The sequence below is a fragment of the Pristiophorus japonicus genome, chromosome 5, assembly GCF_044704955.1.
Source record: "Pristiophorus japonicus isolate sPriJap1 chromosome 5, sPriJap1.hap1, whole genome shotgun sequence".
In the NCBI taxonomy this organism is placed as follows: Eukaryota; Metazoa; Chordata; class Chondrichthyes; family Pristiophoridae; genus Pristiophorus; species Pristiophorus japonicus.
This window is the reverse complement of record NC_091981.1, coordinates 55,663,551-55,691,498: the sequence shown is the minus strand read 5'-3', so window position 1 is coordinate 55,691,498 and position 27,948 is coordinate 55,663,551. Positions and strand designations below refer to the sequence as shown.

The 27,948-nt window shown below is 42.8% G+C and overlaps 1 protein-coding gene across 1 annotated transcript in view; it reads left to right on the top strand.

Annotated features, from left to right (window-relative positions):
- LOC139264344 (E3 ubiquitin-protein ligase RNF144B-like) overlaps positions 1-27,948 on the top strand; it is a 74,259-nt gene that overhangs the window by 31,284 nt on the left and 15,027 nt on the right. Inside the window, exons 3-5 of the mRNA XM_070880634.1 lie at positions 1,211-1,417; positions 5,160-5,264; positions 22,973-23,033. Coding sequence (XP_070736735.1) covers positions 1,250-1,417; positions 5,160-5,264; positions 22,973-23,033 — 334 coding nt within the window. The 5' untranslated portion in view covers positions 1,211-1,249. The remainder of the gene's footprint in view (positions 1-1,210; positions 1,418-5,159; positions 5,265-22,972; positions 23,034-27,948) is intronic.

Genomic DNA, 27,948 nt, shown 5'->3' with positions numbered 1-27,948 from the left:
GAGGAAAGAAGTGAAGATATCCCAGGGTTCAGTGGCATGTTTCCTGGTGATATTGGTTAGAGACTAGATTGCCTTCCTGTCTGCTGGACCTACCAATGGTACATGTTTTGGTGATCCCTCAAAGGATGGAGAAAAGAACCTATAAAAGTGATGAAAGCATTGCATCTATACAGCACATTATTCCATATCTGAGAGATGCCTCAAAACACGTCACACCAATTACTTTTCAAGTGTAGTCATGGTTTCTTGGGGAATGTGCACACAAGATCCCACAAGCACCAATTGAATGGATAACCAGTTTGTGTGGCGTTGGTTCCATGAAGAATGTTGGGACAGGATACTCGGAGAACTCCCTGCTCATCTTCAAAAAACGAAATGGACACTTTAATCTGAACAGGCAGACGGAAGATGAGGTTTGAAGTCTCTTCCGTATGGCAACACCTCTAATGATGCTGGACTGAAGTGTGAATCTCGATTTTTATAAGCTGAGTGGGGTTTGACCCAACAACCTTCTGACTCCGAGTCAAGAGTGCTAGCCAAGCTGACGCTTATTTTAATGTGGCAATTATTTTAATGTGGCACAGAATAAAGTTATGAGGCAACCAATGGGTTGAAATTGTATGGTTTGATATTGGTAACAAATAAGTTGCATTGAAATTCTCTTGTCTCTTAATTCAGCAAATATGATAACCTGAAAGAGAGAGAACTCTCGTACAAGTGTGCTACCTCTTGTTGCTGCACAGTGAGTTCAACCCATAATGGCAGAATCCTTATGTAATTTTTAATGATCATGAGGCGAATCATTGATATGGGTGTGGAGAAAATCTTTTCTTTGGAGAGAACTAAATGAACTGGTTACACCGTTTAAAAAAAAAAAACTAGTATTATATGCGATTTTTTTTTTTTTAAAAGAGTGACCTATGTTGTACTTTTGAGTTGCAAAGTAGGTTGTCTGGGCATAATGAATGAATGACTGACTGAAAATCCATAAACCATGGATTCAGTAAAGTAGAGGCATTTCGAGCTTGTTGCAAAACCAGGAGAAAAAACCTATATCAGTGCTCAACCTTTGATATTCTGCCAAAACAGGCGTTTAATGTTCTAGGTTATACATTGGCTTTCTGATAGTACGCAAGAGTAAATAATTCTTGATTTGAATGAACTGGGTCACGTTATGGTAGCATCTTCAACGATTCTTGATTATCTACAGGTACAAGGGCCTGATCCAGCAGCTTAATCCAGTAGCAGGATGGAGCCTTCCAGTAAAACCTGCCATCACACAATGACTACAACCAGCTTGTCAGTAGGTGGGGAGCTGGCTCTCGACCCACTGGTGACGTGCAAACTCTGCCTTTGTGAATACTCTGTCGATAGTATGACTACTCTGGAGCAATGTGACTGCTTCTTCTGCACCCAGGTCAGTGTTCTCAGCAATGCTGAATAACAGAAGAGTTTATTGAAATTGAAATTGAAGCTGAATCAGAGGTGTTAATGAGATGATTATCATTTTGTTTGGGTTTCCTTTAAATAGTAACTCCCCCATAATATTGCCCATCTCCTCCCCTTTCTCAACCCATCTGCTGATGAAACCCTCATCCATGCTTTTGCTACCTCCAGACTTGACTCTTTCAAAGCTGTCTTTGCTGCCCTCCCATCTTCCAAACTCCATAATCTTGAGCTTATCTAAAACTCTGCTACCCGTATCCTAAATCGCACCAAGACCCGCTCACCCCTGTGCTCGCTGACCTACATTGGCTCCCAGTCCACCAGTGCTTTGATTTTAAAACTCTCTGTTTTCAAATGCCTCCATGGCTTTGCTCCTCCCTATCCCTGTAACCTCCTGCAGCCCCACAACCCTCCGAACGCTATCTTTCTCCAACTCTGGCCTCTCGTGCATCCCCCCACTTCCTCCACCCTATTGCCCTGTTGTTTGCAGCTGTGCCATCAGCTGTCTAGATGATGAGCTCTGGAATTCCCTCTCCAAATCGCTCTGCCTCTCCATCTCTCTCCCTTTAAGACTCTGCATAAAACCTGCCTCTTTGACCAAGAATTTGCTCACCTGTCCTAATGTCTTCTTTGACTTGGTGTCAATTTTTGTTTGATTACGCTTCTATGTAGTGTTTCGGGATGTTTTACTATGTTAAAGGTGCCACATAAATGCAAGTTGTTGGTGCATTGGTTTAAAAACTAAAACATTGCCAGATTTAACTTCTGATTGGTGAAGTTCATGTGTGGACATTTAATGGGCTGATATTGCATTGCTGTGTCCATTATTTTTATGCAGGTATTAACCCATTTATAAGAGAAGGCTGCCTATCTACTGGAAATTAATGTTTTAAAAAAAAAATACAATTGGGGGCACCCTGAGAAAAGTGTGTGTTCTTCATTAGAGGCTAGTTACCCTCTTGGGGGGGGGGGGGGGGGGAATAGTAAGAAAAATTAGATTAACTTATAATAAAACTTAGACTATCATAGAAATTCATAGACCTTTTTCAGCCCATTTATCTTCCACATGAGCAAATATTCTAACCACGTTTACCCATGTTTCCATATCTTTTCAGCCCCTTTTCCCTTTATCTACCTATCCAATTTAATCTTGATCATTGACGCAGTTTCTGCCTCAACCACTAACCCTGGAAGTGAATTCCACAGCTTCACAACTCTCCGTGGAAAGAGATTTCTCTTGCTCTCTGTTCTAAGTTGCTTGCTTTTAAACTTGTATTTCTGACCTCTTGTTCTAGACCCCTCAGCTACTGGAAGTAGTCTGCGTTAACCTACCCTGTACCATTCATAATTTTAGACTCTTCTATCGCATCGTCCCGTAATCTGCATTGTTCTAATGAAAAAGTCACAATTTTTCAGGTCTTTCTGCATATTTGTATTTCCACATACCAGGCAGTTTCCCAGTGAATCTGCATTGTACCCTCTGTGAAGTCTTAATATCTATCCTATACAGCACACAGTGCACTAACTGAGGTATTAAGGTTTTATATAGACACATCATTACCTCTTGGCATTTATACACTATACCTTGTGATAAAAGTTAGAATTCTAAATTTTTTTTTTTACAAACTTAACACCCTGAGGTGCAGGTTTAGCAACCCTAGCATCTGTACCCCCCCCCCCCCAAATCCCTCTGCTCTTCCACAGCTCTATCCTACTTACAATCAATGTATAATTACTGCTGCTAATTTTTTTTTTAACCAAAATGAATCACCTCAAACTTACTGCCATTGAATTCCATCTGATTCTTTTTAAGACTTATATCCCCCATCTTACCGATATCCCTTTGCACCTTCCCTTGCTCTTTAAAAAAAATTAATTATACCTCCTATTTGGTATCAGCAAATTTTGATGCCACTCCCTCTAAACCCATATCCAAATCATTGATGTACACAGTGAATAAATGTGATCCCAGAACTAAACCTTGTGGGACACCATGATTCACTTCCAACTCCTCTGGAAAAACTGCCCCTAGCACCTACTATTTTCTTTCCTAACCAACTTTTAATCTAGATTGCTATTCTCCCCCTAATTCCATACCTTTTGATCTCCTCAAGTAGTCTCCCGAGTGGCAAAAGCTTTCCGAAAGTCCATATACACTACATCCGCTCCATTTCCCCCATCTATTGCAAATGTTTAAGTTTGTCAATTAATATTAGATCATGTTCATGTATGTTTATCTTTTCTTTTGCTGGTTGTCACTCTTAACCCATTCCTTAAATTTATTTTGAAGAAAGGTTGTACTCTTATTGTTGTAGGAATGTGTAGAAAGTATTCCTGGTAATGAAGGGATTATAATACATTGGTTTGCCTTTAACAGTTCAGGCGTACAGACTCCCTGCACAGATAGCATGGTGCTTTTCCCCGGCTAAGGGCAGATGACACACTGAGCTCATTTTGCTGTCCTCCCACCATTCACTTCACTTTGCTTCCACCGCAGGAAAAGAATATTGATGATCAAGTCCTGCAAGTCATGGTCCTTGTTAACTTAATGACCAGGAAGGAGATTGGCCTTGGATGGGATGCAGTGCAGATTCACCAGAATTATACCAGGGTTTAGAGGGTTAAGTTATGAAAACAGATTGCATAAACTTGGTTTGTATTCCTTTGTGTATGGAAGATTAAAGAGTGATCTAATTGAGGTGTTTAAGACGATTAAAGGATCTGATGGGGTAGATATCCCTAAACGATTTCCTCTGATGGGGAAATCAAGAACGAGGCGATGTAATCTTAAATTTAGAGATAGGCCATTTAGGAGGGAAGACAGGAATCACTTTTTCACACACCAGTAGAAATCTGGGATTCTCTCCCTCAAAAGGCTGTGATGCTGGATCAATTGGAGATTTCAAGACTTGAGGTCGTTAGATTTTTGTTAGGTAAAAGCATTGAGGGATGTGGAGCTAATATGGGTAAATGAAGTTGAGGTATAGATTAGCCATGATCTAATTGAATGGCGGAACAGGCTCGAGCAGCTGAATGGGCTATGATGCAATCCAGAATTCTGTCCCTTCTGAACCTTTAGTGTTGCACTTCAATTTCAGACTAATTCAGCCTTCCTAAATACATTAGGAAGTCATCAGTGTCTGTCTGGGGGGGAAAAAACGCAGCAGGCTGAAAAAAACACAAATTGGGGCTGTCAAACCGATTTCATCTAACTTTCACCCATTAAAGTTAGATGTGATTTCCCTTTGGGCACCGGGGATCATCTTAAACACAGACAGAAAATGCTAGAAACAGCAGGACAGTCTGCATCTGCGGAGAGAACTGACCAATGTTTGGACCATTCTTCAGAACCTTTGTGATGTTTGTTTTATTGTATCTGATAATTGCAAAAATGAATCTTTCTCGTACAATCTGTTTACCAAGCCATGTGTTTTACTGTGTGTCTGAGTAAGTCACGATGACTGAGATTTTTTAATGTATTCAGTAAAAGTACTGTACGAACAGAGAATTATGAACAATATTTTTAAATATTATACTTTGTTAATGGTATCGCCTGCAGCTTATTCGTATTCCCTTAGAATGTCCCATCAAATGAGAAAGAGGAGTGATGTCCAGGATTCACTGCTGCACTAAACATAGAATACCTGCTGATACTGTGTCACACCAAGTCATTGATGTGCGTACTTTTTTTTTATCATGTTTTGACTCATCAGTGCATGACGCAGTATGTGGAACTGATGATCAGAGAAGGTTGTGGATCTCCTATCACGTGCCCTGAGCTGGGATGCCCTAAAAATGGAGTCTTGCAGGATGCAGAGGTAAAAATGTTTTGCCTATTGTTCACGCTATTATATTCAGAAGCATCCACTCTTTCGAATGTCCTGATTTTGCCAAAAATGATTGTGGTTTTTGTTTTCTTTTAATGTTGCAATATTTATAGTTTCATGAACATTCATATCTGATATGTACAGCTAGCTGTTCTTAGATGGTCCCTCGAATTGAGGCTGACTTGCTTCCACGCCAAAAAGGGATGTGTTCAATGAGTTCACAGGTGTTTCAATGAAGGACCTAATATTCCAGATCCTGAACTGCATATTGAAGGGTGGAAGATGCCTGTGCATGAATTTTTTTTTAACGTGTGGCGGCCGTTGCACACCAACCACCACACTGGCTTGGTCTTAGTCCAGTGACCAGGGTTAACCAAGACGAATGGAGACCAGCTCTACTGCATGGACCTCGTGCGCGCACATATCGCAGTGTGGGCTGGCCCGTGCTGCGCCTGGGCCCTCGCCTCTCCTGGGCCCTGATCACATCGCTCTGCAATCTCTCGCTGCTCCTGTGCCCTGACCTCGCCACTCCTGCTGTACCTGCCTGCGCTCCAATCAGCGACCTGGGTTATGGTGACGTCCAATCAGCTTGTGCTGCTCCTTGAATGCCGCCACGCTGCTCCCAGGCTGCCGCTCGCCGCTTATGGTCCCGACCTGCCGCTGGTGTTCTCACGCAGGTCGGGACCGCCACGCTAGCTGTCTATGTACTTGTAACACATCAAATTGTGATGCTCCAGCCAATTATTTTCCCTCTATATTTCAGTTACTCTTTCCTCCCACCTCTCCTAACTTGGTCATTCATCACTCTCTAGACAGCAGGTGTTGCACCCTTCTCATTCCTTGGGTTTTTAGCAACAGTGCTCAGAGACCATCTGCAAGGAAAAGGGTGTAGAAGTGACTCCAGAGGGAAAATGGGGGAAGGTACCCATATGAAATCTCACCCACCTCATAAAGGCCTAGATGTATTTTGCATGCCTGTTGTAGTGGCTTTGCTTTGCAACGCAACAAAACCTTTTTTATAAAAAAGGAATTGGATTTGAAATAACAAAACAAACTCAAAGATTGAAATACTAAGTCATTGCCTTCGGGAGGGGGTTTGACTGATAAAAGACCCACCTGATTAGTGTGGTGCCACAATGTGGTGGTACTATGTTAATGTGAGATGGTTTCTTTCCTACCATTCCCAACCTGGCATGTTTTCCAATCGCCACCATGCTATCAAAGTGAGGTGGAGGAAAGTAATTCTCCACAAGGAGAGAGAAATTCAGAGGCAGTATCTTGACAAAATCTCATTCATCCTAGTGATGTACATATGGCTGATTCTGCTAGATGTCTAGAAGCAGGTTACTTGTTTGCCTGCTCACAGGGTGATGCTGTGGCATGAGGAGGTCAAAAGAGAGGAAGCAAATGAACAAGGAGAGAGAAAAAAAGGACCATGAGGCTAGCTGTTACTAGACCCCCAAAAGAAGTGCCTGTAAACTACTCTCTGTTGGACATGAAGAGCCTTTGTTTATGGGTTGAGATGGGAGTCTTGAGCCTCTCTCGAGACAAGAGTTAAATATGTTTCTTATTGGAAAATGCCTGCAGCACATTCGCTTTGGGTCATGAAAGTACCATATGATTCCCAGACATTTGACTGCTTGATATTCATTTCCTTTTTGCCTGATGAAATCAGTGCATGGATTTAGAACCAGGGCTGCTGCTGTGGAATGCTTGTCTGGCTTGAAGTAGCCTCTGACCCTGTTCTATTCAGTTTGTTTCTTTGTTAGCTACTTTGATGGCCAAGCTTTCTGTAGTATGTCAGAATATTCGTATCAATCCATGAGTGCTGTAGTAGCATGTTTGTACTATCATCAAATTAAAGTTGGCTAGTGTCAACTGGTCTTGTGCCTGCAACTAAATAACACTGATAAACTGGCTTCGTATTGAAGTTGTGTTTTTGAAAACTTCTCTTCAATCTTCATCTATTCAAAGAAAAAGACATGTTTTGGTATTTGTATTCAACAAACTGAAGGATATCAATGCCAAAAACACAAAATGTACAGCTGGTTGATAAGCATCTGAAAATTTAAGATGGACGTGACTCTTGATCAGCATTCTAAGGCATATTGGTGTCCTGGAAAATGGATTTCCCCACTCCATGTCGGCATCAATCATTCCTAGTTTAGGTGCAACTGAGGTGCAGTGTAAAGCTCCCTCCTATTCTGTCCCAACAATATGGTACATCTCCAGACTCTGAATAGCATCCCATCCTGCACCAGTGCAATAGATCTGTTTTCCCACACCAGTCACTCCTGTGAACTTCCTGAGTGAGAGTAACCATTTAGCAGTATCAGTGCTGAGTTGTAGGCCGAGTTATTATGCTGTGGACTCTGGTCACGGATTGGGCCGAGGCTGCCCAAATTTATTTAATGAGCATGGAGTAGTCAGAAAGGAGAGATTCAAACCTAGGTACCAGAGGCAAAGGGGCAATTTTCTTGCACTTCTCCTCATGTACATGCTGACTGTGACTAATTATACTGTCTTCATAACCAGCAGTTGGCAAGTTTTTATTCCTTGGGAAGGGTTTCGGGTAGGTGGGTTGGGAGAGCAGATTTAATCACAACAACTTGTATTTATATAGTGCCTTTAACTTATTAAAACGTCCCAAGGCACTTCACAGGAGTGTTATAAGACAAAACAAATAAATTTGACACCGAGCCATACAAGAAGAAATTATGGCAAATTGGTCAGAGGTAGATTTTAAGGAGTGTCTTAAAGGAGGAAAGAGAGGTAGAGAGTCAAAGAGGTTTAGGGAGAGAGCTTCAGAGCTTGGGGTCTAGGCACCTGAATGCACAGCCACCAATGGTAAAGTCAGCTTATAAGTGATCTAATGAGTATGGTGCACATCATTTGGAGCAAATATTGTTTATCTAAACATTTGGTTAAATCAGATACCCATCCAGGTTTCAGCTGTAGCACTCACTCCTCTGTCAGAAGATTGGAGGTTGAAGTCTCACTCGAGACTTCACATAATCTAGGCTGACACTCCAGTGCAGTACTGAGGGAGTGCTGCGCTGTCTGAGGTGACATCTTTCGGATGTGATAATCTGAGGCCCTATCAAAAAAGAGCAGGGGCATTCTCCCTGGTGTCCTAGGCAATATTTAGCCCTCAACCAGCATAATTTAAATAGATTATCTGGTCGTCATCACATTGCTGTTTTTGGGACGTCCTGAGGTTGTGTAAGATGCTGATTGATGATTTATCTAGACAAACCTCCTGTGTACTCTCCTGTGTCCGTGTGGTAGTAACTTTTTATACTGTACTCCACACTCAATCTCCTTGTCCTTTTGGGTTCCATGTCCAACTCTCCCAGATTTTCTCCAATACTGGGAGCCAATTTATTGCTCTGCCCTCTGCCATCCAGCTCTCCCAAGATTTTTGCCTTGCTGTTTCCTGGGATTCATGTCCAGCTTTTCTAGCCTTTCCCTCTTCCTTCCCCCTCCCCCCTCCCCAGCTCTGGGATCCAATATCCTGCTTCCTGACTCCAACCTGATCACCCTAGCGGGAGCTCACAGTGGGAAGAGGCACATGCTAGGAATGCTGGTCAAGAAGTTATGGGCCCAAAGCACCTGATTTTCAGTCCATTTAAATTAACAGATGGAAAATTGGGAGCTGTGGGCCAGCGATTTCACATCCAGTGCCCCGTGTAAGGGCTGCTCCTTGGCAGGAATGTCTGCTTGGAGATTATCCCTATGCTTCTTTAGGCCCTGTATCCGGCTTTTCTGGTCTCTCTCCCTCTCTCGGTCTCTCTCCCTCTCTCGGTCTCTCTCCCTCTCTCCCTCTCTCCCTCTCTCCCTCTCTCCGGCCTGATTTCCTGTCCACTCTGACTGATAACAGTTTTAATTCACCTCATCATTTCATTTTTTCACATTTACTTACACATTGTGTGCCTAACAATACCATGAGGGGAGGGAGAGAAAGAGAAATGTGAAAATGCTGACTTCACCACAAACCGAAATTAACATTAGTTTCACTGACTTTCTGCAACACACTGTTTTGGGAATTAACTTTTATTTTTGTACATGTACAGCAAATCCAACAGCTGCTGGATAACTTCTGTTTCTTGTCTTCAAATAAATCAACGTCTCAAGTTTAGTTCATCACAAAACTTCCTCGCTAATTGAGGAAACGCAATTAGTTTTATTATTGTGAAGATTGGACATGTTTATTTAAAAAATTATGGAAAAATTCACAACATTGGGACAATTGAGCAGGATTGGCTATTTAAAATTGGCTTTGACTTAAAGTCCCCTAAGCAAGTATCAAGCTGGAAACTCCTCACCATGCCTGACAATGTGGAGCATGTGATCTGGTAGTTTAACCTGACGTGGCCGTTCTCGGCCCACAGTGATCTCAAACAGAGGCTGGTTACAATGGACCTGAGCGTGCGCATTATTAAACAAAATTTGGCACCGAGCCACATTTGGACAGGTCACCGGTCACTGGGTAGGTTTTATGGAGCATCTTAAGGGAGGAAAGAGGGATGGAGGTTTTGGGACGGAATTAGAGTTTGGGGCCCAGCAGCTGAAGGCACGGCCACCAATTATCGAGTGGTTAAAATTGGGGATGTGCAAGAGGTCAGAATTGGACGAGCACAGAGATCTGAGGTTTGTAGGGCTTGAGATTTGAGATGGGAAGGGGCAAAAACAAGGAAGGATTTGAAAACAAGGATGAGAATTTTAAAATCGAGGTGTTGACGGACCAAAAGCCAATGTAGGCCAGCTTTCACGAGGTCGTGAGTGAGTGGGACTTGGTGCGAGTAGGATATGGGCACAAGAATTTTGGATGAGTTCAAGTTTATGGAAGGTGGAAGATGGGAGGCCGACCAGGAGAGCATTGGAATAGTCAAGACTAGAGGTAACAAAGCTTCTAAAGTAAAGAAGGTGATTTAATAGTTATTCAAAATTGAGGTGGTTTGATGGAGTAAATGAAAAACTCTTTCCACTGGTGGGTGGGTCGCTAACCAGAGGGGACACACGTGAGATAATTGGCAAAAGAGCCAGAGGGGAGATTACTTTTTTTACGCAACGAGTTATGATTATCTGGAATGTACTGCCTGATGGGGTAGTGGAAGCAGATTAATTGGATTGTTCTTTCAAAGAGCTGGCACAGGCACGATGGACTGAATGATTCTTTGAGTTAAATTCCAAAACATTTAAGTTATGGAACGATGGATCCGAGACACATGCTTTCTGCTTAAAATTCTGTGTTGTTTGGAAATTCACTTTAATTACATGAACAGTAGTTAAAGTATTTGTTTCCCGTTGCTGGTCTGTTTTCCAAGTTTTGATTTCCACACCAACATGATATAATTCCTTTTTTTTTTGTTTTAAATATTAACTTGAATTATTCTTTTTTTTTTTTTGATCCCAGTACCCCACACACATGCTTAATACCAGATAGACTTCTGTCAGGGCCACTGTTGGCAATTGGCTCCTGGGAAATGAACAAGAGTGCCCCAATTGACTTATAACCTCGTGACTTCCTCTCCCTTGCAACCCCAGCTGAGATAAGGAACTCTGCCGCTAGGAGGCATGGAGAGAACCTGTTTTCTACCAATCTGTTGGCACAGTACATTACTGCACCAGTGTATTACAACTAGTGCCACTTTTGCATCTTCACATCATTTGAGTGATGATTGTATTTCCATGTAGGAATGTTTTGTATTTTTTTTTAGGCAGTTTTGAAACAACACCATTCATCAAACTTTCTTTTTTTGCAGACATCAGGAAATTGTGCATCCACAGCCCATGAGTTTCCATCCAATAATTATTAGTTGGAAAATCATGGGCGACCCTGGAAAACTCTGGGAATGGCCAACAAAAAGAACGGAACAGATCAATTGAAAATTTCAAAACTGAGATGAATAGTTTTTTGTTAAGCAAGGGTATTAAGGGAAATGGAATTAAGGCAGGGAAATGGCATTGAGTTGTAGATCAGCCATGATCTAATTGAATGTGTAACAGGCTTGAGGGGCTGAATGGCCTACTCCTGTTACTACATTCCTTGTGTTCTTAACATTGTTAATGAAATAATATCCTGAATAGTTATGGTCCTTGTAAAGTTGGTCATGATCTTTGGTTGGATGACTGACTGAGTTAAGTAGACCTTGGTTGAATATACTTGGGATCCTTGGGTTGCTGTCTTTTAACCCAGTGGTGGCTGTCAATTATCTGAAATGCAACTGGATGAAAACTGTTTGAAAATTGTCCCACCCTAAATGGAAGCTCAGAATCTAAGTACATCTCCACCAAGAGACGTAAACTCTTCTCTGGACCAGGAATGAAGTCCACTTTTGAATTTGAACATTAAATATTTCAGCTCTCTTATTTTCAGTCTATTTTTAAAGTTAGCTGCTTCCCGTCACAACACTAACACTTGTGATTTGCTTCAGTTCCTTCGGGGGTTCCTTTGTGCAGTCCAGACTTAAGCTGGAAATGCATTCTCGGGCAAATAGCTTGTGACACTTTTTTGGAGTCATTAAAGTTGTGAGGCAAGACAACAATTTCTTCAACAAATTGTGAATTGAAAGACATCATGCCTGATAACATAAACACATGGAATAGAAGATTTAGGCTCAAAAATAAAGATAGAATCAGTCCAAAAAGAGTTAAAATGTCATCTTTAGAGTGTGTTTCTTAGACTGCCCAGTAATCTGCAACATTTTTTGGAAGAATGGGCTTGCATAGGCTTTGTATGATATTGTTTGTATGTGAATCAGCCGCTTTCTGTCAAATAGACTGAACTATAGTTGAAAAGCTTGGGCAATATCTTTATGCCAGCACAAGTACTCTACTCGGAGTCCTTCATGGCAAACGAGCCCAAAGGTGGGCAGAGGAAACGTTACAGGGACACCCTGAAATCCTCCCTGAAAAAGTGTAACATCCCCACTGACACATGGGAGTCCCTGGCTAAAGACCGCCCTAAATGGAGGAAGTGCATCCGGGAGGGCGCCGAGCAGCTCGCGTCTCATCGCCGAGAGCATGCAGAAATCAAGCGCAGGCAGCGGAAAGAGCGTGTGGCAAACCTGTCCCACCCACCTTTTCCCTCAACGACTATCTGTCCCACCTGTGACAGGGACTGTGGTTCTCGTATTGGACTGTTCAGCCACCGAAGGACTCATTTTTAGAGTGGAAGCAAGCGATTCCGAGGGACTGCCTATGATGATGATGTCAATATGGAGACATTGACTACCTTAATGATTGGCCCATTAGAGAATATTAAGATAAGGAATTTAATCTACATCCCCTAGTCTGTGGATTTGCATAATTCAGCATTTCAAGGGAATACTGCCTAGCCATCAAACACACTTTGGCCTAACTAGTTTGAGTACAGGCAGTTGCACTATAAAGAAATGCTGGCTGCCTCTGTGTGGGTGTGAATGTATCTGGACAATGTTGTTTATTAGCCACTCCCTTAATACAGAGTCAAAGGAAATATAATGCTCTGCATGTATTTGCACACCAGCTGCTTGTTCAACGAATGGAAACCCTTCCTGTTGACCTCTACTATTGCAACATACAAAGATGCCTTTCTCCTGGGAGGAGCCTGCAATTCATAGCCCGGTCTTGCTGCTTTGTGACCTCCATAGGTAAGGTGATATAATTGGCTCTGGCGAAGAGGACATCCGTCACCTGCTTGATGCAGGCATGCAGAGCCCATTGACTAATGTCGCAAAAGCCACATGCTGCAGCATGAAATAATCCTGGGGCAAAAAATTCAGGACCACTGACTTCCACAGGCAAGGATGGGCGTGACCTGGTTCTGGGCTGCAATTGATGCTGTAGCATGTGATGGCTATCTAGTAAAGCAGAGCCTCCTCACACATTGCTCCTTGGTCTGTACACTTTAGTGGGGTGAGGCCTTCTGTGATTTACCCTCCCTCTGCCTCGTCTCTCTGCAGCTGCAGATTTCTGGACTTTTGCCGGCTCTTACTCCTCCTCCTCCTCCCAGCCACAAGGGCACACCCATAAAGCCAGCCATAAGTTTACCAGAAGCCCTGGTCCTAAATTCCACTGTAGACTCGGCCAGATAACTTTTAGGAAAGTTTAATGTCTGCTCCAGCAGCCAAAAAATCAAAAGCAGCACACAGTCAAACTGAATAAAGCAGTGATTTAGCTGAGATTAGCTGATTATCCCTTTAAATATCAACTGGAAATGGTGCCCTGCCGTCTACGATTTGTGGCTCTATTGTAGAGCTGAAGAAGATGCTAGAGCAGTTGGAAATGGTGTTTAGATCCTTTTTAATCACATCTGGGACCTTCAGTTACTCTATTAAATAGGCACCTGATGATTTCAGGCAGGCGTGCTGACACCTAAAAAGAGGTCCAACCTAAAATGGTATCGTGCGCACTTGCGGCATGGAATGGGCAAGCGAGACGGCGATTCAGTTTTCTGGGTCCGAGCGCCCATTTTAATTTAAAACAGACTTGCGCCCATTGAAAATTGCACCCTATATTTTCAGCTACAGTGAGCTGAAGCCAATTGTGAATTCATATTTATCCCTAAGTATTAGAAAAATTATAATGAATCTTTTAACTCAACACTCCCCTGACTTGCAGTGCAAAACAACTCATTTCTTTAATACTTGACCAGACATTACTGGAGATAGTGTGACTCAGTGCTGCCACAGCTTTCTGCCAAGTTCTGTACTGTACCAGACCCACCCTGCTATTCTGTTCCGAACCTCTTCTATTAGCAGCCAACCAGGAAACAAACCTAAACAAATATGGGACAAATTCCTTAAACAGAGGGAAACTTGATGACTGATCATATGATCTGATTTTTAATTGTTAATGGGTCATGGTGCTGTGAACAAGATGAGCTCCCAATAGGTGCAGAGCTTCTGAATATGGGATCGCTTGAAAGCAACGACAGCTGAGAGGCACATATGTGAAACGAAAGGCCAATTTATACGTGGCAGCAGTTTAAACACCAGCTGGTAAAGAATGCTTGCATTTGTAGCAAAGATTTAATTTTCTGAAATCAGCAACCTTTTAGCTGTCAAAGTAGAATGAACATCATACCCAGACTTTTAACTAGTAAGGAACATAGGGTGACAATAGTGCACTTACATTGTTGCAGAGAATGGCCTTGTGCATAGGCTGATGAACCTGGATAATTTTCATATACCTTTTGGTTGGGAGGGAATGCTATTAGAGGGGGTGAGATAGGGGATAGTAATCACATTAATTGGGGGGGGGGGGTGCGGGTGGAGGGAAACCAGTTAACAGGAGTGCATCAAATGTCAATGATTGATTGAAATTCTCAGTAGCACAGGGTTTATTTTGATGGTGACTCAGAGAACCTGTTTCAGCCATCACAAAAGCAAAATGCTGCAGATGCTGGAAATCTCAAATAAAAACAGAAATTGCTCGTAATATTCAGCAGATCAGGCAGCATCTGTGGGGAGAGAAACAGTTAATGTTTCGGGTCAGTGACCCGAGAGATATAACCAGTTTTAAGCAAAGGGATGGTCTGTGATAGGGTGGCAGGCAGAAGAGATTAAATGACAAAAGAGATGCTGGTGCAAGGCAAAAGGAGATGGTAATGAGCTTCCGGTCACCTGTCACTTTAATGCTCCCATCACTCCCACACTGAGTTCTCTGTCTTTAGGCCTCTTGTTTTGTTCCAGTGAAGCTCAACATAAGCTTGAGGAACAGCACCACCTCATTCGATTCAGCACTTTACAGACATTCAGACTCAACACTGAGTTCAACAATTTTAAATCATAACCTCCGTCACCATTCTTTCAGATGGGAGCTGCCATTCCCATCTTTTGTATTATCCCATTACCATCTCCTTTAGCCTCGCACCATCGTCCCTTTTGTCTATTAATCTCTCCTGCCTTCCACCCTATCACAGACAATCCCTTTTTGTCCTTACTCCTCTCCCCCTTTCCCTGCCTCTACACTTGCTTAAAATGTGTTATTTCCAACTTTTTCAGTTCTGACGAAAGGTCATCGACCTGGAACATTAGCTCTGTTTCTCTCTCCACAGATGCTGCCTGACCTGAGTATTTCCAGCATTTTCTGTTTCTTTTTTTCTGCCATCGGTGTTTATTACAAATGGATAAGCTGAAGCTGATATTTATATTGAAAGATTAAATTAGTTAACCACTTCCATTTTGACCTTGTGCTACAGAATTACTTCATATATGCAGTTCTTCCCGAACACCTTCGTTTCAAGTCAGTGGAAACTCCACTGGTTCCTTTCCTCTGTACATCAGTGACTGGTCAGGCCCTAATTTGAGATTTTATGTTGGCTTTCTAAACCCACAGGTGATCTGTGAATAGTGCTGGCAAAACTTCCAACCAAGATTTAATATTGTAAACGCTTGCAATAAGAAGTAAAGGTTAACACAGGTTCTTGTTCTTCTAAGGCATTTGTCCCACAGCTGCATTTAGTTGTTGCCTGTGAGCTATTCCTCAACAATTTGACACCCAAATCTTACATGATGTGTGTTAAATGGAGTTGGGTTCCTCATCCAGGTGGAAGCTTAATTTTGTTTCTGCTCCATTTCAGCATAATGCATACCTCAAATCATTTTAAAAGGAAATTGGGAAGTTCAAAAGATCATAGAATCCTACAGGACAGAAGGAAGCCATTGTGCCTGTTCTGGCTATTTGAAAGATCTATCCAATTAATTCCACCGGCCTGCTCTTTCCCCACAGCCCTGCAAATTTTTCTATTTCAAGTATATATCCAATTGCCTTTTGAAAGTTACTATTAAATCTGCTTCCACCCTTTCAGGAAGTGCGTTCCAGATCGTACCAACTCACTACATATAAAAAATGTCTCCATCTCCCCTCTGGTTCTTTTGCCCTTAAATCTGTGTCCTCTGGTTACTGACTCTCCTGCCAGTGGAAACAGTTAAAACACAAGAAATAGGAACAGGAGTAGGCCATACGGCCCCTCTAGCCTGCTCCGCTGTTCAATAAGATCATGGCTGATCTGATCATGGACTCAGCTCCACTTTCCCGTCCACTCCTCATAACCCTTTATCCCCTTATCGTTTAAGAAACTGTCTATTTCTGTCTTAAATTTATTCAATGTCCCAGGTTCCAGCGCTCTCCGAGGCAGTGAATTCCAAAGATTTACAACCCTCAGAAGAAATTTCTCCTCATCTGTTTTAAATGGGCGGCCCCTTATTCTAAGATCATGCCCTCTAGTTCTAGTCCCCCCCCCCAAATCACTGGAAACATTCTCTCTGCATCCACCTTGTCAAGCCCCCTCATAATCTTATACGTTTCGATAAGATCACTTCATTCTTCTGAATTCCAATGAGTAAAGGCCCAACCTACTCAACCTTTCCTCATAACTGCCAAACTGGAAGCAATACGGTGGAGGAGGATTTTCTGGAGTGCATGAAGGATGGTTTTCTAGACCAATATGTCGAGGAACCAACTAGGGGGGAGGCCATCTTAGACTGGGTGTTGTGTAATGAGAGAGGATTAATTAGCAATCTCATTGTGCGAGGCCCCTTGGGGAAGAGTGACCATAATATGGTGGAATTCTGCATTAGGATGGAGAATGAAACAGTTAATTCAGAGACCATGGTCCAGAACTTAAAGAAGGGTAACTTTGAAGGTATGAGGCGTGAATTGGCTAGGATAGATTGGCGAATGATACTGAAGGGGTTGACTGTGGATGGGCAATGGCAGACATTTAGAGACCGCATGGATGAACTACAACAATTGTACATTCCTGTCTGGCGTAAAAATAAAAAAGGGAAGGTGGCTCAACCGTGGCTATCAAGGGAAACCAGGAATAGTATTAAAGCCAAGGAAGTGGCATACAAATTGGCCAGAAATAGCAGCGAACCTGGGGACTGGGAGAAATTTAGAACTCAGCAGAGGAGGACAAAGGGTTTGATTAGGGCAGGGAAAATGGAGTACAAGAAGAAGCTTGCAGGGAACATTAAGGCAGATTGCAAAAGTTTCTATAGATATGTAAAGAGAAAAAGGTTAGTAAAGACAAACGTAGGTCCCCTGCAGTCAGAATCAGGGGAAGTCATAATGGGGAACAAAGAAATGGCAGACCAATTGAACAAGTACTTTGGTTCGGTATTCACTAAGGAGGACACAAACAACCTTCCGGATATAAAAGGTGTCAGAGGGTCTAGTAAGGAGGAGGAACTGAGGGAAATCTTTATTAGTCGGGAAATTGTGTTGGGGAAATTGATGGGATTGAAGGCCGATAAATCCCCAGGGCCTGATGGACTGCATCCCAGAGTACTTAAGGAGGTGGCCTTGGAAATAGCGGATGCATTGACAGTCATTTTCCAACATTCCATTGACTCTGGATCAGTTCCTATCGAGTGGAGGGTAGCCAATGTAACCCCACTTTTTAAAAAAGGAGGGAGAGAGAAAACAGGGAATTATAGACCGGTCAGCCTGACCTCAGTAGTGGGTAAAATGATGGAATCAATTATTAAGGATGTCATAGCAGCGCATTTGGAAAGAGGTGACATGATAGGTCCAAGTCAGCATGGATTTGTGAAAGGGAAATCATGCTTGATAAATCTTCTGGAATTTTTTGAGGATGTTTCCAGTAAAGTGAACAAGGGAGAACCAGTTGATGTGGTATATTTGGACTTTCAGAAGGCTTTCGACAAGGTCCCACACAAGAGATTAATGTGCAAAGTTAAAGCACATGGGATTGGGGGTCGTGTGCTGACGTGGATTGAGAACTGGTTGTCAGACAGGAAGCAAAGAGTAGGAGTAAACGGGTACTTTTCAGAATGGCAGGCAGTGACTATTGGGGTACCGCAAGGTTCTGTGCTGGGGCCCCAGCTGTTTACATTGTACATTAATGATTTAGACGAGGGGATTAAATGTAGTATCTCCAAATTTGCGGATGACACTAAGTTGGGTGGCAGTGTGAGCTGCGAGGAGGATGCTATGAGGCTGCAGAGTGACTGGGATAGGTTAGGTGAGTGGGCAAATGCGTGGCAGATGAAGTATAATGTGGATAAATGTGAAGTTATCCACTTTGGTGGTAAAAACAGAGAGACAGACTATTATCTGAATGGTGACAGATTAGGAAAAGGGGAGGTGCAACGAGACCTGGGTGTCATGGTACATCAGTCATTGAAGGTTGGCATGCAGGTACAGCAGGTGGTTAAGAAAGCAAATGGCATGTTGGCCTTCATAGCGAGGGGATTTGAGTACAGGGGCAGGGAGATGTTGTACAGGGCCTTGGTGAGGCCACACCCTGGAGTATTGTGTACAGTTTTGGTCTCCTAACTTGAGGAAGGACATTCTTGCTATTGAGGGAGTGCAGCGAAGATTCACCAGACTGATTCCCGGGATGGTGGGACTGACCTATCAAGAAAGACTGGATCAACTGGGCTTGTATTCACTGGAGTTCAGAAGAATGAGAGGGGACCTCATAGAAACGTTTAAAATTCTGATGGGTTTAGACAGGTTAGATGCAGGAAGAATGTTCCCAATGTTGGGGAAGTCCAGAACCAGGGGTCACAGTCCTAAGGATAAGGGTTAAGCCATTTAGGACCGAGATGAGGAGAAACTTCTTCACCCAGAAAGCGGTGAACCTGTGGAATTCTCTACCACAGAAAGTAGCTGAGGCCAATTCACTAAATATATTCAAAAGGGAGTTAGATGAAGTCCTTACTACTAGGGGGATCAAGGGGTATGGCAAGAAAGCAGGAAGGGGGTACTGAAGTTGCATGTTCAGCCATGAACTCATTGAATGGTGGTGCAGGCTAGAAGGGCTGAATGGCCTACTCCTGCACCTATTTTCTATGTTTCTATATGTCAACCCACTCATCCCTGGAATCAGCCTTGTGAACCTTCTCTGAACTGCCTCCAACACAAGTATATTCTTTTCGTAAATATGGAAACCAAAACTGCACGCAGTATTCCAGGTGGTGACTCATCAATACCTTATATAGCTGTAGCAAGACTTCACTGCTTTTATACTCCATCCCCTTTGCAATAAAGGCCAAGATTCCATTGGCCTTCCTGATCACTTGCTGTACCTGCATATATCCTTTTGTGTTTCATGCACAAGTACTCCCAGGTCCCGCTGTACTGTGGCACTTTGCAATCTTTCTCCATTTAAATAATAACTTGCTCTTTGATGTTTTTTCTGCCAAAGTGCATGACCTCACACTTTCCAACATTATACCCCATCTGCCAAATTTTTGCCCACTCACTTAGCCTGTATGTCCTTTTTCAGATTTTTTGTGTCCTCCTCACACATTGCATTTCCTCCCATCTTTGTATCATCAGCAAACTTGGCTACGTTACACTCAGTCCCTTCTTCCAAGTCGTTAATGTAGATTGTAAATAGTTCCCCTCTACTCTTATCAAAACTTTTCATAGTTGTTACTCCTAATTGTAGCCATCCCAAAATGCAGTGAGTTTTTTCAAATTAGTTTTTCCACCCCACTCTTCTGCAGTCCTGTCCTCCCTTGCCTGTTGGGATTGAATCCTGCTGGGATATGGTTCCAAGGGTACACCATTCAGGAAGCTGAAAAGAGCTTGCACTTATTTACCAAACTTCATTATGCAGCACAATGTCCCAAAGTGTTTCACAAGGAGGAATTGGACACTGAGCAGAAGTTGGGGGCAAGTTACAGGAGGTGACGGAAGGTGTGGTTAAAGAGATAGGCGTTGGAAGGTGAAGACAGTAGAGCAAGGGGCAGGGGTTTTGAAAGAGGATAAGCTGGGTTGTAGGGCTGCAGAGGTTTGGTGGACCCTGGCCATTGACAGGTCTGTAAATGAGGACCAAGATTTCAATTTCAATTTAGTGCACTGGGGGTTGGGCAATCAGCTGAGCAATTGGGTAGTGGATATCTGGATGAGTTGGTGCTTTTGTAGGGTGGGGTTTGAAAGACTGGAAAGGAGTACATTGGAGATGTGGAGTCTGGAGGTGACAAAAGTAAGGATAAGGCTTTCAGCAGTGGTGAGGGTGAGGTAGGGATAGCAGCAGGAAACATTAGTGGTTTCTTGCTTGTTCATCTGAGTCTAGTCAATGTCAGGATTGGGGCAGGGATGCGGTCTTGCATCCAGGTACAATCTACAGACACACAAACCAGGTGTCACGGAGTAAAAGTAAGAATCTGGGCAGATTTTTTCTCCTCCTTCCTATATGATGCAATAATTGAGGTTTACAGTCACCCTAATAACTGGATTCATTAATGAATAGTTGCTATGGCAATTTAGCAGCCACTTATGTGATTGATTTATCCGTTCATAACCAACCCATTTAGGTGTGGTGCTTCAGGGCGACTAGCATCATTAAACAAGGAGCAAATGATGTGTCCTGTCATGACCCATCTCAAAGAAACACAAAACCATTGCCATAATAATACATTACTGCTAAAAATACTTCCACATTCTCCCTAATTTTATGGAATTCACTGGTGCAAGTTTCAGCTTTTACAAACAAAACACAGCTATTACAGATAGAAAGAATGAATTTGCATTTATATCACATTTTTCACGACCTCAGGACACCTCAAAACATTTCAGTCAATGAAGTACTTTTTAAACAGTAGTCACTAGCAATGTGGCGAAACATAGCAGCCAATTTGTGCACAGCAAGGTTACACAAACTGCAACGAGATAAATGACCAGATAATCTGTTTGTGATGTTGGTTGAGGGATAAATATTGCCAGGACACCAGGGAGAACTCCCCTGCTTTGCTTCGAAAAGTGTCCTGGAATCTTTTGCACCCATCTGAGATGGCACCTCCAACAGTGCAGCACTCCTGACCTGTGTTTTTTGGGGTGGGTGGGGAGTCGTCGTTGCCATTCCACAAGCTCCATGCAGCTGTACAATACTTTGCCTAAGTGCCAGTTTGTAATGTTTGAGCCTGGACAAGGGGTCATCACAGCCAAGACCCTTCCAGTCCTTACTTAATATTCTCAGATGCACACTTTTTAGCAGGGATCATTAGATAATGGGGTGAAGCTATCCTCCTATTAGATTTATTTGTTTTAAAAATGCTAGATAGCAGTGTTGTAGTTAAAATATCCCAGAGTCCTGAAGTCAATCCCCTGCACAGCTGTGATCCTCCACCTGTTTCTCCATGGTTAATCACTGGCTCAGCATGCAACCCTGGAGACTGTTCAAAAATGGTGACTCCAATCTGGTGGCCAGTTGGGTACATCTTTCTTGTGTTTGATCCTCGCAAGCAAATGAAGCATACTGTTTGAAGAAATACTCTAGGGTAAGGCTATTAGTCGATATATTTAAAAAAAATAGATATATATTCATTGACAATGTGATGGTCGCTGGCAAAGCCAACATTTATCTCCATCCCTAGCTGCCCTTGAAGATGGTGTTGGGCCGCTGCCTTGAACCGCTGCAGTCCATGTGGTGAAGGTGCTCCTGCTAGGGAGTTCTGGGATTTTGACCCAGTCACCAATGAAGGAATGGTGATATATTTCCAAGTTAGGATGGCGAATGACTTGTAGGGAAACATGGAACTTCCCATGCACCTGCTGCCCTTGCCTTTCTAGGTGGTGGAGGTCGCAGGCTTGTATCTGGCAGTATTCACTTAACATGAGAGAACACAATGGGTGCAGGTTTTTTTTAAAAAAAGGCTTAAGATTATGAAATTTGATTTACTTATACACCTTTAACTGGAATTGACTGTAGTAATTTGCAACTAACATGATTTACTGAATAGTGGCGAATAATTCAGCATGTATTGTGCAATGTTTCCTTTGTGTGGGAAGAAGTGGGATTGCTGGTTTTGCAGGTGGAAATAGAGGAAATGGCCAGAAGTCAGACTTTCCCAGTAGTAGGAGTGTGCACATCCTCAAATGTGCAAGTTTCTGCCAAAATCTGCCAGCAGCCACAGTTCTAATTGTCTGGTAGCAGGGAGAGTACATCGTATTACTATCTGAGATAAGTGGTCTAGTTTAATTAATTTAATTGTAAAATAAAAGTGTTTTTGTACTCTGCACAGCTCTGCGTTGCGGAATGCTGGAATATAAACTAGGATTGTGGCCTAAAGGGTTACTTTCAGTGACACTGGCACATCTAGCTGTCCTTAACTTTACCAGTGGTAAATGCAAATAAAAATGGTACAAAATGGCTGCACTGACGCAGCTTAGCTAGGTAATTCAGTGATTAACCGAGCCACACGGACCAGGATGGTGCCAGGTGTGATCTCGGTTTATGCCAACGACTGATCTCAGCCAGGGTGACTAGGGGTCTCAGCAGGAGTTCTGCTGCCCCCTCCCCACACATGGGACAGCCCATTGAGGCTCACACATGAACATTCGGCACTTGGATGAGATACAACAGGGCAACCAGCACCTATGAAACCGTACCTCAGCCAGATCTCAATGGGCTCCAGGGCAGATGAAGAATGCAGATACCCAGGAAAGGATTTAAAAAAATAATAATCTGTAGATCATATGATATGCTGATCTGTTCCCCTTCTCGAGACAGTGGTATCTCCCTACTGCTGGTGCTCAGAAATAACAGCAACATAACTTCGGCTTCATTGCTTGAAAGTGGACCTACTCGCTGGTGGCAGAACCTGCAGCCGTCGGCAAGAATGGAGTGTGTTTAAGGCACCTTTTGAGATGCATGTATGTCTAATTATTTTATTTTTATTAAAAGAACAGAGTTTTGGTCTTGTTTAACTTGTTTTATTTTATATTTGTTTCAGATTGCATGTTTGGTTCCAGCTGATCTGCTTCAGCTGTACCAGCAACTGAAATTTGAACGAGGTGTGCAACTTTTTATATGCAACAGTGCTATGTCTTGGTTTCTCCATTGGGGGTGCTATGCTTCTAACTCTCAACTATTGCATTTGCCTGATCAGTGGGTCAGCTGGGAATGTCAGTGGGCAATTTGTTTTACATTGTGACCGATTGTTACAAATCTTTAGCTGCCTGAACTGTTGAAGATGTTAATCGAGGGGGCTTGTTTGTGCTCTGCCTTCCCCTCTCTCAAATTTTCCTTTTCTTTTCCCTTGCTATTTCAGATATTTTTCCGGCACTTACTTTGTTAACTTCTCGGATACATGTACACTGGTCAATGTAATATATGTCAGACAAGTGGTCCCTCTTCAGACCCAATTATGTGGTAAAGTGTGGGTTAATTGATCTTGGGGAATGATCAGCCATGATCTTCTTGAATGGTGGTGAAGGGCCGAATGGCCGACTCCTGCACCTAATTTCTATGTTTGCATTCAGTCGTGATTTACATGTGGGACTGGCCAAAAAATCCACAGGAAATTCTCTCCCAGATTCTGCTTCAATCATGAGAACGAAAGGAAACATGGAATGAGAAAAGACAATTTTGTCAATCCAGCTCACTTAGGACATGGACTCTACCCCAACTGCTTAATCTTCCACAGTCTATGTCCATCCAGCCAAACCACAGACTCTACCCCAACTATTTAATCTGCTGAGGGAAAGCTCTGCGCAATTACTCCCTGACTCTCCTGATAATCAAATGAAACCGCAGCACATCCATCCATCCCCACATCTCCACCATCTAACCATGGCTGTTTGCTTTCAATGCACATTTCCTTTGCCCAAGAAGCCATTATGGGGATGAATGTGGCACGCACAGGGAGCCCACCTCTGGATTAAAATTAAGATGAATGGACGGAAAAAAATCATAGGCTGCGCTCGTGTGATTTCCCTTTGAGGAGTTCCGGATCATGGAATCTCCCCTTCGTGTTCCACCAGATTATCTATTTGTGGAGTTTCCTGTGACCTCAGTCCCATTCCTGACCAGGTAGTTATCCAATTTTTTTTGGAAGAAGTTGACCAGCATCTCTCAAACTGATTCTGCCATTACTGTGTGAGGGAGGAGGGGGGGGGTGTGAGGGAGGAGGGGGGGGGGGGGCGGCAGGTGAAGGAAAGGTCTTCAAGCCTCTACTATCACTTGTGGTAAACATTTAAACAGGACTGTGGTAAATGATTGTTTTATATAAACTAGATAGTGAAAAACCCGATGAGCATCTTAATGAGCAACCTTCCTAGTTTCCCCCGACAGCCAAGATATTTAAGATGATGAGCTGACAGCGCAGGAAATGACCGCCTTTGAACCCGGGACCGTATTAAACTCTCCTGGGATGGCAGTACAAGCATTGCAAATGGCCTCTGTCAATATAGGTTAGAAGGGAGAAATCATCTATGTTTTCTGTCCCTGATCACTATCCAGCAACTGGAAGTGTGTGTGAGAGATTGGTGGGTGAGGACAGATTGGGCTCTGTTGTAATATCCTGACAATCAAATAACCTACTGATACTTACCATCTACGCTCACGTATGAATAATGTCCACTTGAGCAAGACACCAGAGCTCATGGAACTGTACTCGGTGAGGGGAGTCAGTGCTCTCTGGTAGCCCAGCAGGGGCGGGAGCCCAGTGAGGCGCGGTGGCCCGGCGAGGGGTCAGTGCTTTCAGTGGAGGAAGATAAAATTTTACAATGGTGCTGGAGGAGCTATAAATCAGTCTCTGGCTGGAAATACCTTTCACTTGAACATAATTGTTCTTGTTCTTCTAGTGTTGTACTAAGTAACTTACCTCATGAGATTTCTGACTCTTCCAGTAAATGTCAGCTACATCTTTCCAACTCCTCAGGCAATTTTACATAACTGATATTGTCTCCATCAAATACACCCAAGATATCTTGCAAGCACAATAGAATCCCTCTGGATGTTTTTATGACATATTGGTTGTCACAGTGCTGGCTAAATTTGTTAAATTGAAACTGGAGCTCAACCCAGGGTTCCCTTTCAATGAATGAAAGATTTCTAATGTTATTTCCCTCTAATCAGCTGGTGACTCACTCCATAAACTTGCAATGTTCCCATCACAATGATTAATGCTTCAGTATGGGCAATATCACATACCACACTGACCGTTGCCGTCAGATTTGCTCTTATTTTTAAAAAAAAAAGCAAATGCCCAAAATGAAGGAGGGGAGGAAACCTCTAAAATATTGGTAAAGTCTTGCTTACAGGGTACGTTTCCTGTAAGTGTCATAGTTTCTGATACAGTTTCCCTGTAACACTTCCCCATCACACTTTCTAAAAGTGTGTAAATAGTAAAAGCTTTTACCGATATATAAAACGGAAGAGAGTGACTAAAGTAAATGTTGGTCCCTTAGAAGATGCGAAGGGGGATTTAATAATGGGAAATGTGGAAATGGCTGAGACCTTAAACAATTATTTTGCTTCGGTCTTCACAGTGTAAGACACAAAAACCATGCCAAAAATTGCTGGTCACGGGAATGTGGGAAGGGAGGACCTTGAGACAATCACTATCACTAGGGAGATAGTGCTGGACAGGCTAATGGGACTCAAGGTAGACAAGTCCTCTGGTCCTGATGAAATGCATCCCAGGGTATTAAAAGAGATGGCGGAAGTTATAGCGGATGCATTCATTATAATCTACCAAAATTGTCTGGACTCTGGGGAGGTACCAGCGGATTGGAAAGCAGCTTATGTAACGCCTCTGTTTTTTAAAAAAGGGGGCAGACAAAAGGCAGGAAACTATAGGCCGGTTAGTTTAACATCTGTAGTGGGGAAAATGCTTGAAGCTGTCATTAAGGAAGAAATAGCAGGACATCTAGATAGGAATAGTGCAATCAAGCAGATGCAACATGGATTCATGAAGGGGAAATCATGTTTAACTAATTTACTGAAATTCTTTGAGGATATAACGAGCATGGTGGATAGAGGTGTACCGATGGATGTGGTGTATTTGGATTTCCAAAAGGCATTCGATAAGGTGCCACACAAAAGGTTACTGCAGAAGATAAAGGTACGCAGAGTCAGAGGAAATGTATTAGCCAGCCAATTCTCGATCCATGCTAATAGAAAGCAGAGAATCGGGATAAATGGGTCCTTTTCGGGTTGGAAATCGGTGGTTAGTGATGTGCCACAGGAATCGGTGCTGGGACCACAACTGTTTACAATATACATAGATGACCTGGAAGAGGGGACAGAGTGTAGTGTAACAAAATTTGCAGATGAGACAAAGATTAGTGGGAAAGCCGGTTGTGTGGAGGACACAGAGGCTGCAAAGAGATTTAGATAGGTTAAGCGAATGTGCTAAGGTTTGGCAGATGGAATACAATGTCGGAAAATGTGAGGTCATCCACCTTGGGGGAAAAAAACAAACAGTAAAAGGGAATATTATTTGAATGGGGAGAAATTACAACATGCTGCGGTGCAGAGGGACCTGGGGGTCCTTATGCATGAATCCCAAAAATTTAGTTTGCACGTGCAGCAGGTAATCAAGAAGGTGAATGGAATGTTGGCCTTCATTGCGAGAGAGATAGAGTACAAAAGCAGGGAGGTCCTGCTGTAACTGTATAGGGTATTGGTGAGGCCGCACCTGGAGTACTGCGTGCAGTTTTAGTCACCTTACTTAAGGAAGGATATACTAGCCTTGGAGGCGGTACAGAGATGATTCACTAGGCTGATTCCGGAGATGAGGAGGTTACCTTATGATGATAGACTGAGTAGACTGGGTCTTTACTCGTTGGAGTTCAGAAGGATGAGGGGTGATCTTATAGAAACATTTAAAATAATGAAAGGGATCGACAAGATAGAGGCAGAGGTGTTGTTTCCACTGGTCGGGGAGACTAGAATTAGGGGGCACAGCCTCAAAATACGGGGGAGCCAATTTAAAACCGAATGAGAAGGAATTTCTTCTCCCAGAGGGTTGTGAATCTGTGGAATTCTCTGCCCAAGGAAGCAGTTGAGGCTAGCTCATTGAATGTATTCAAATCACAGATAGATAGATTTTTAACCAATAAGGGAATTAAGGGTTATGAGGAGCGGGCGGGTAAGTGGAGCTGAGTCCACGGCCAGATCAGCCATGATCTTGTTGAATGGCAGAGCAGACTCGAGTGGCTAGATGGCCTACTCCTGTTCCTAATTCTTATGTTCTTATGTAAATAGATAGCACCCTCTTATTTCTATATCTATTTATCATTGGAAAAATCTCATCATATTATGTGAGCCATGTAACGTGCATTGCCCTTCTTCAAATATCATCTTTCGATAGATGCTAACTTATACCTGGGAGATACAGAAGATTCTCATTAAATGTCGGGACTTCTGGTGATTGTATAAGCCATTCTAACTTCACTTTTGGTTATATCTGCCTCTCCCCATTGAATTACAGAACAACCGTAAACTATCCTGGTTACACTTCCATCTGCTTCCGTCACTACCCTGATGCCATTCATTCATCATAACGCAGAAATCCAGGGAAGTCCTATTAGAATTTGGGAAACGCAAATAAAAATTACACGTGTTCTAAACAATAATGGCACCACATAACCTCATTTTTCAGGTGTGTAGACTAGTCAAGCGGCACGCTTCTAGTTTATACCATCATCTGGGCCTCTTGTATCATGCCAGTAACCCAACAAAGCTACTGGATGTGACCATGTACAGGCTGCTTTAGGAGGAAGCTAACGTGTTGCCATATTCTCATCACCTGTTGTCAGACACTACAGGAATAAACAACAAAATAAAATCTTCAACAAAATTTTAAAAACTGGCCCAAAACACACACATTCATTGAACGTACAACATGGAAAAAGTTAGTTGGTCCATGTTGGTGTTAATCCTCCACCTGAGTAGATTAATCCACTGCCCAAATTGTTTCTT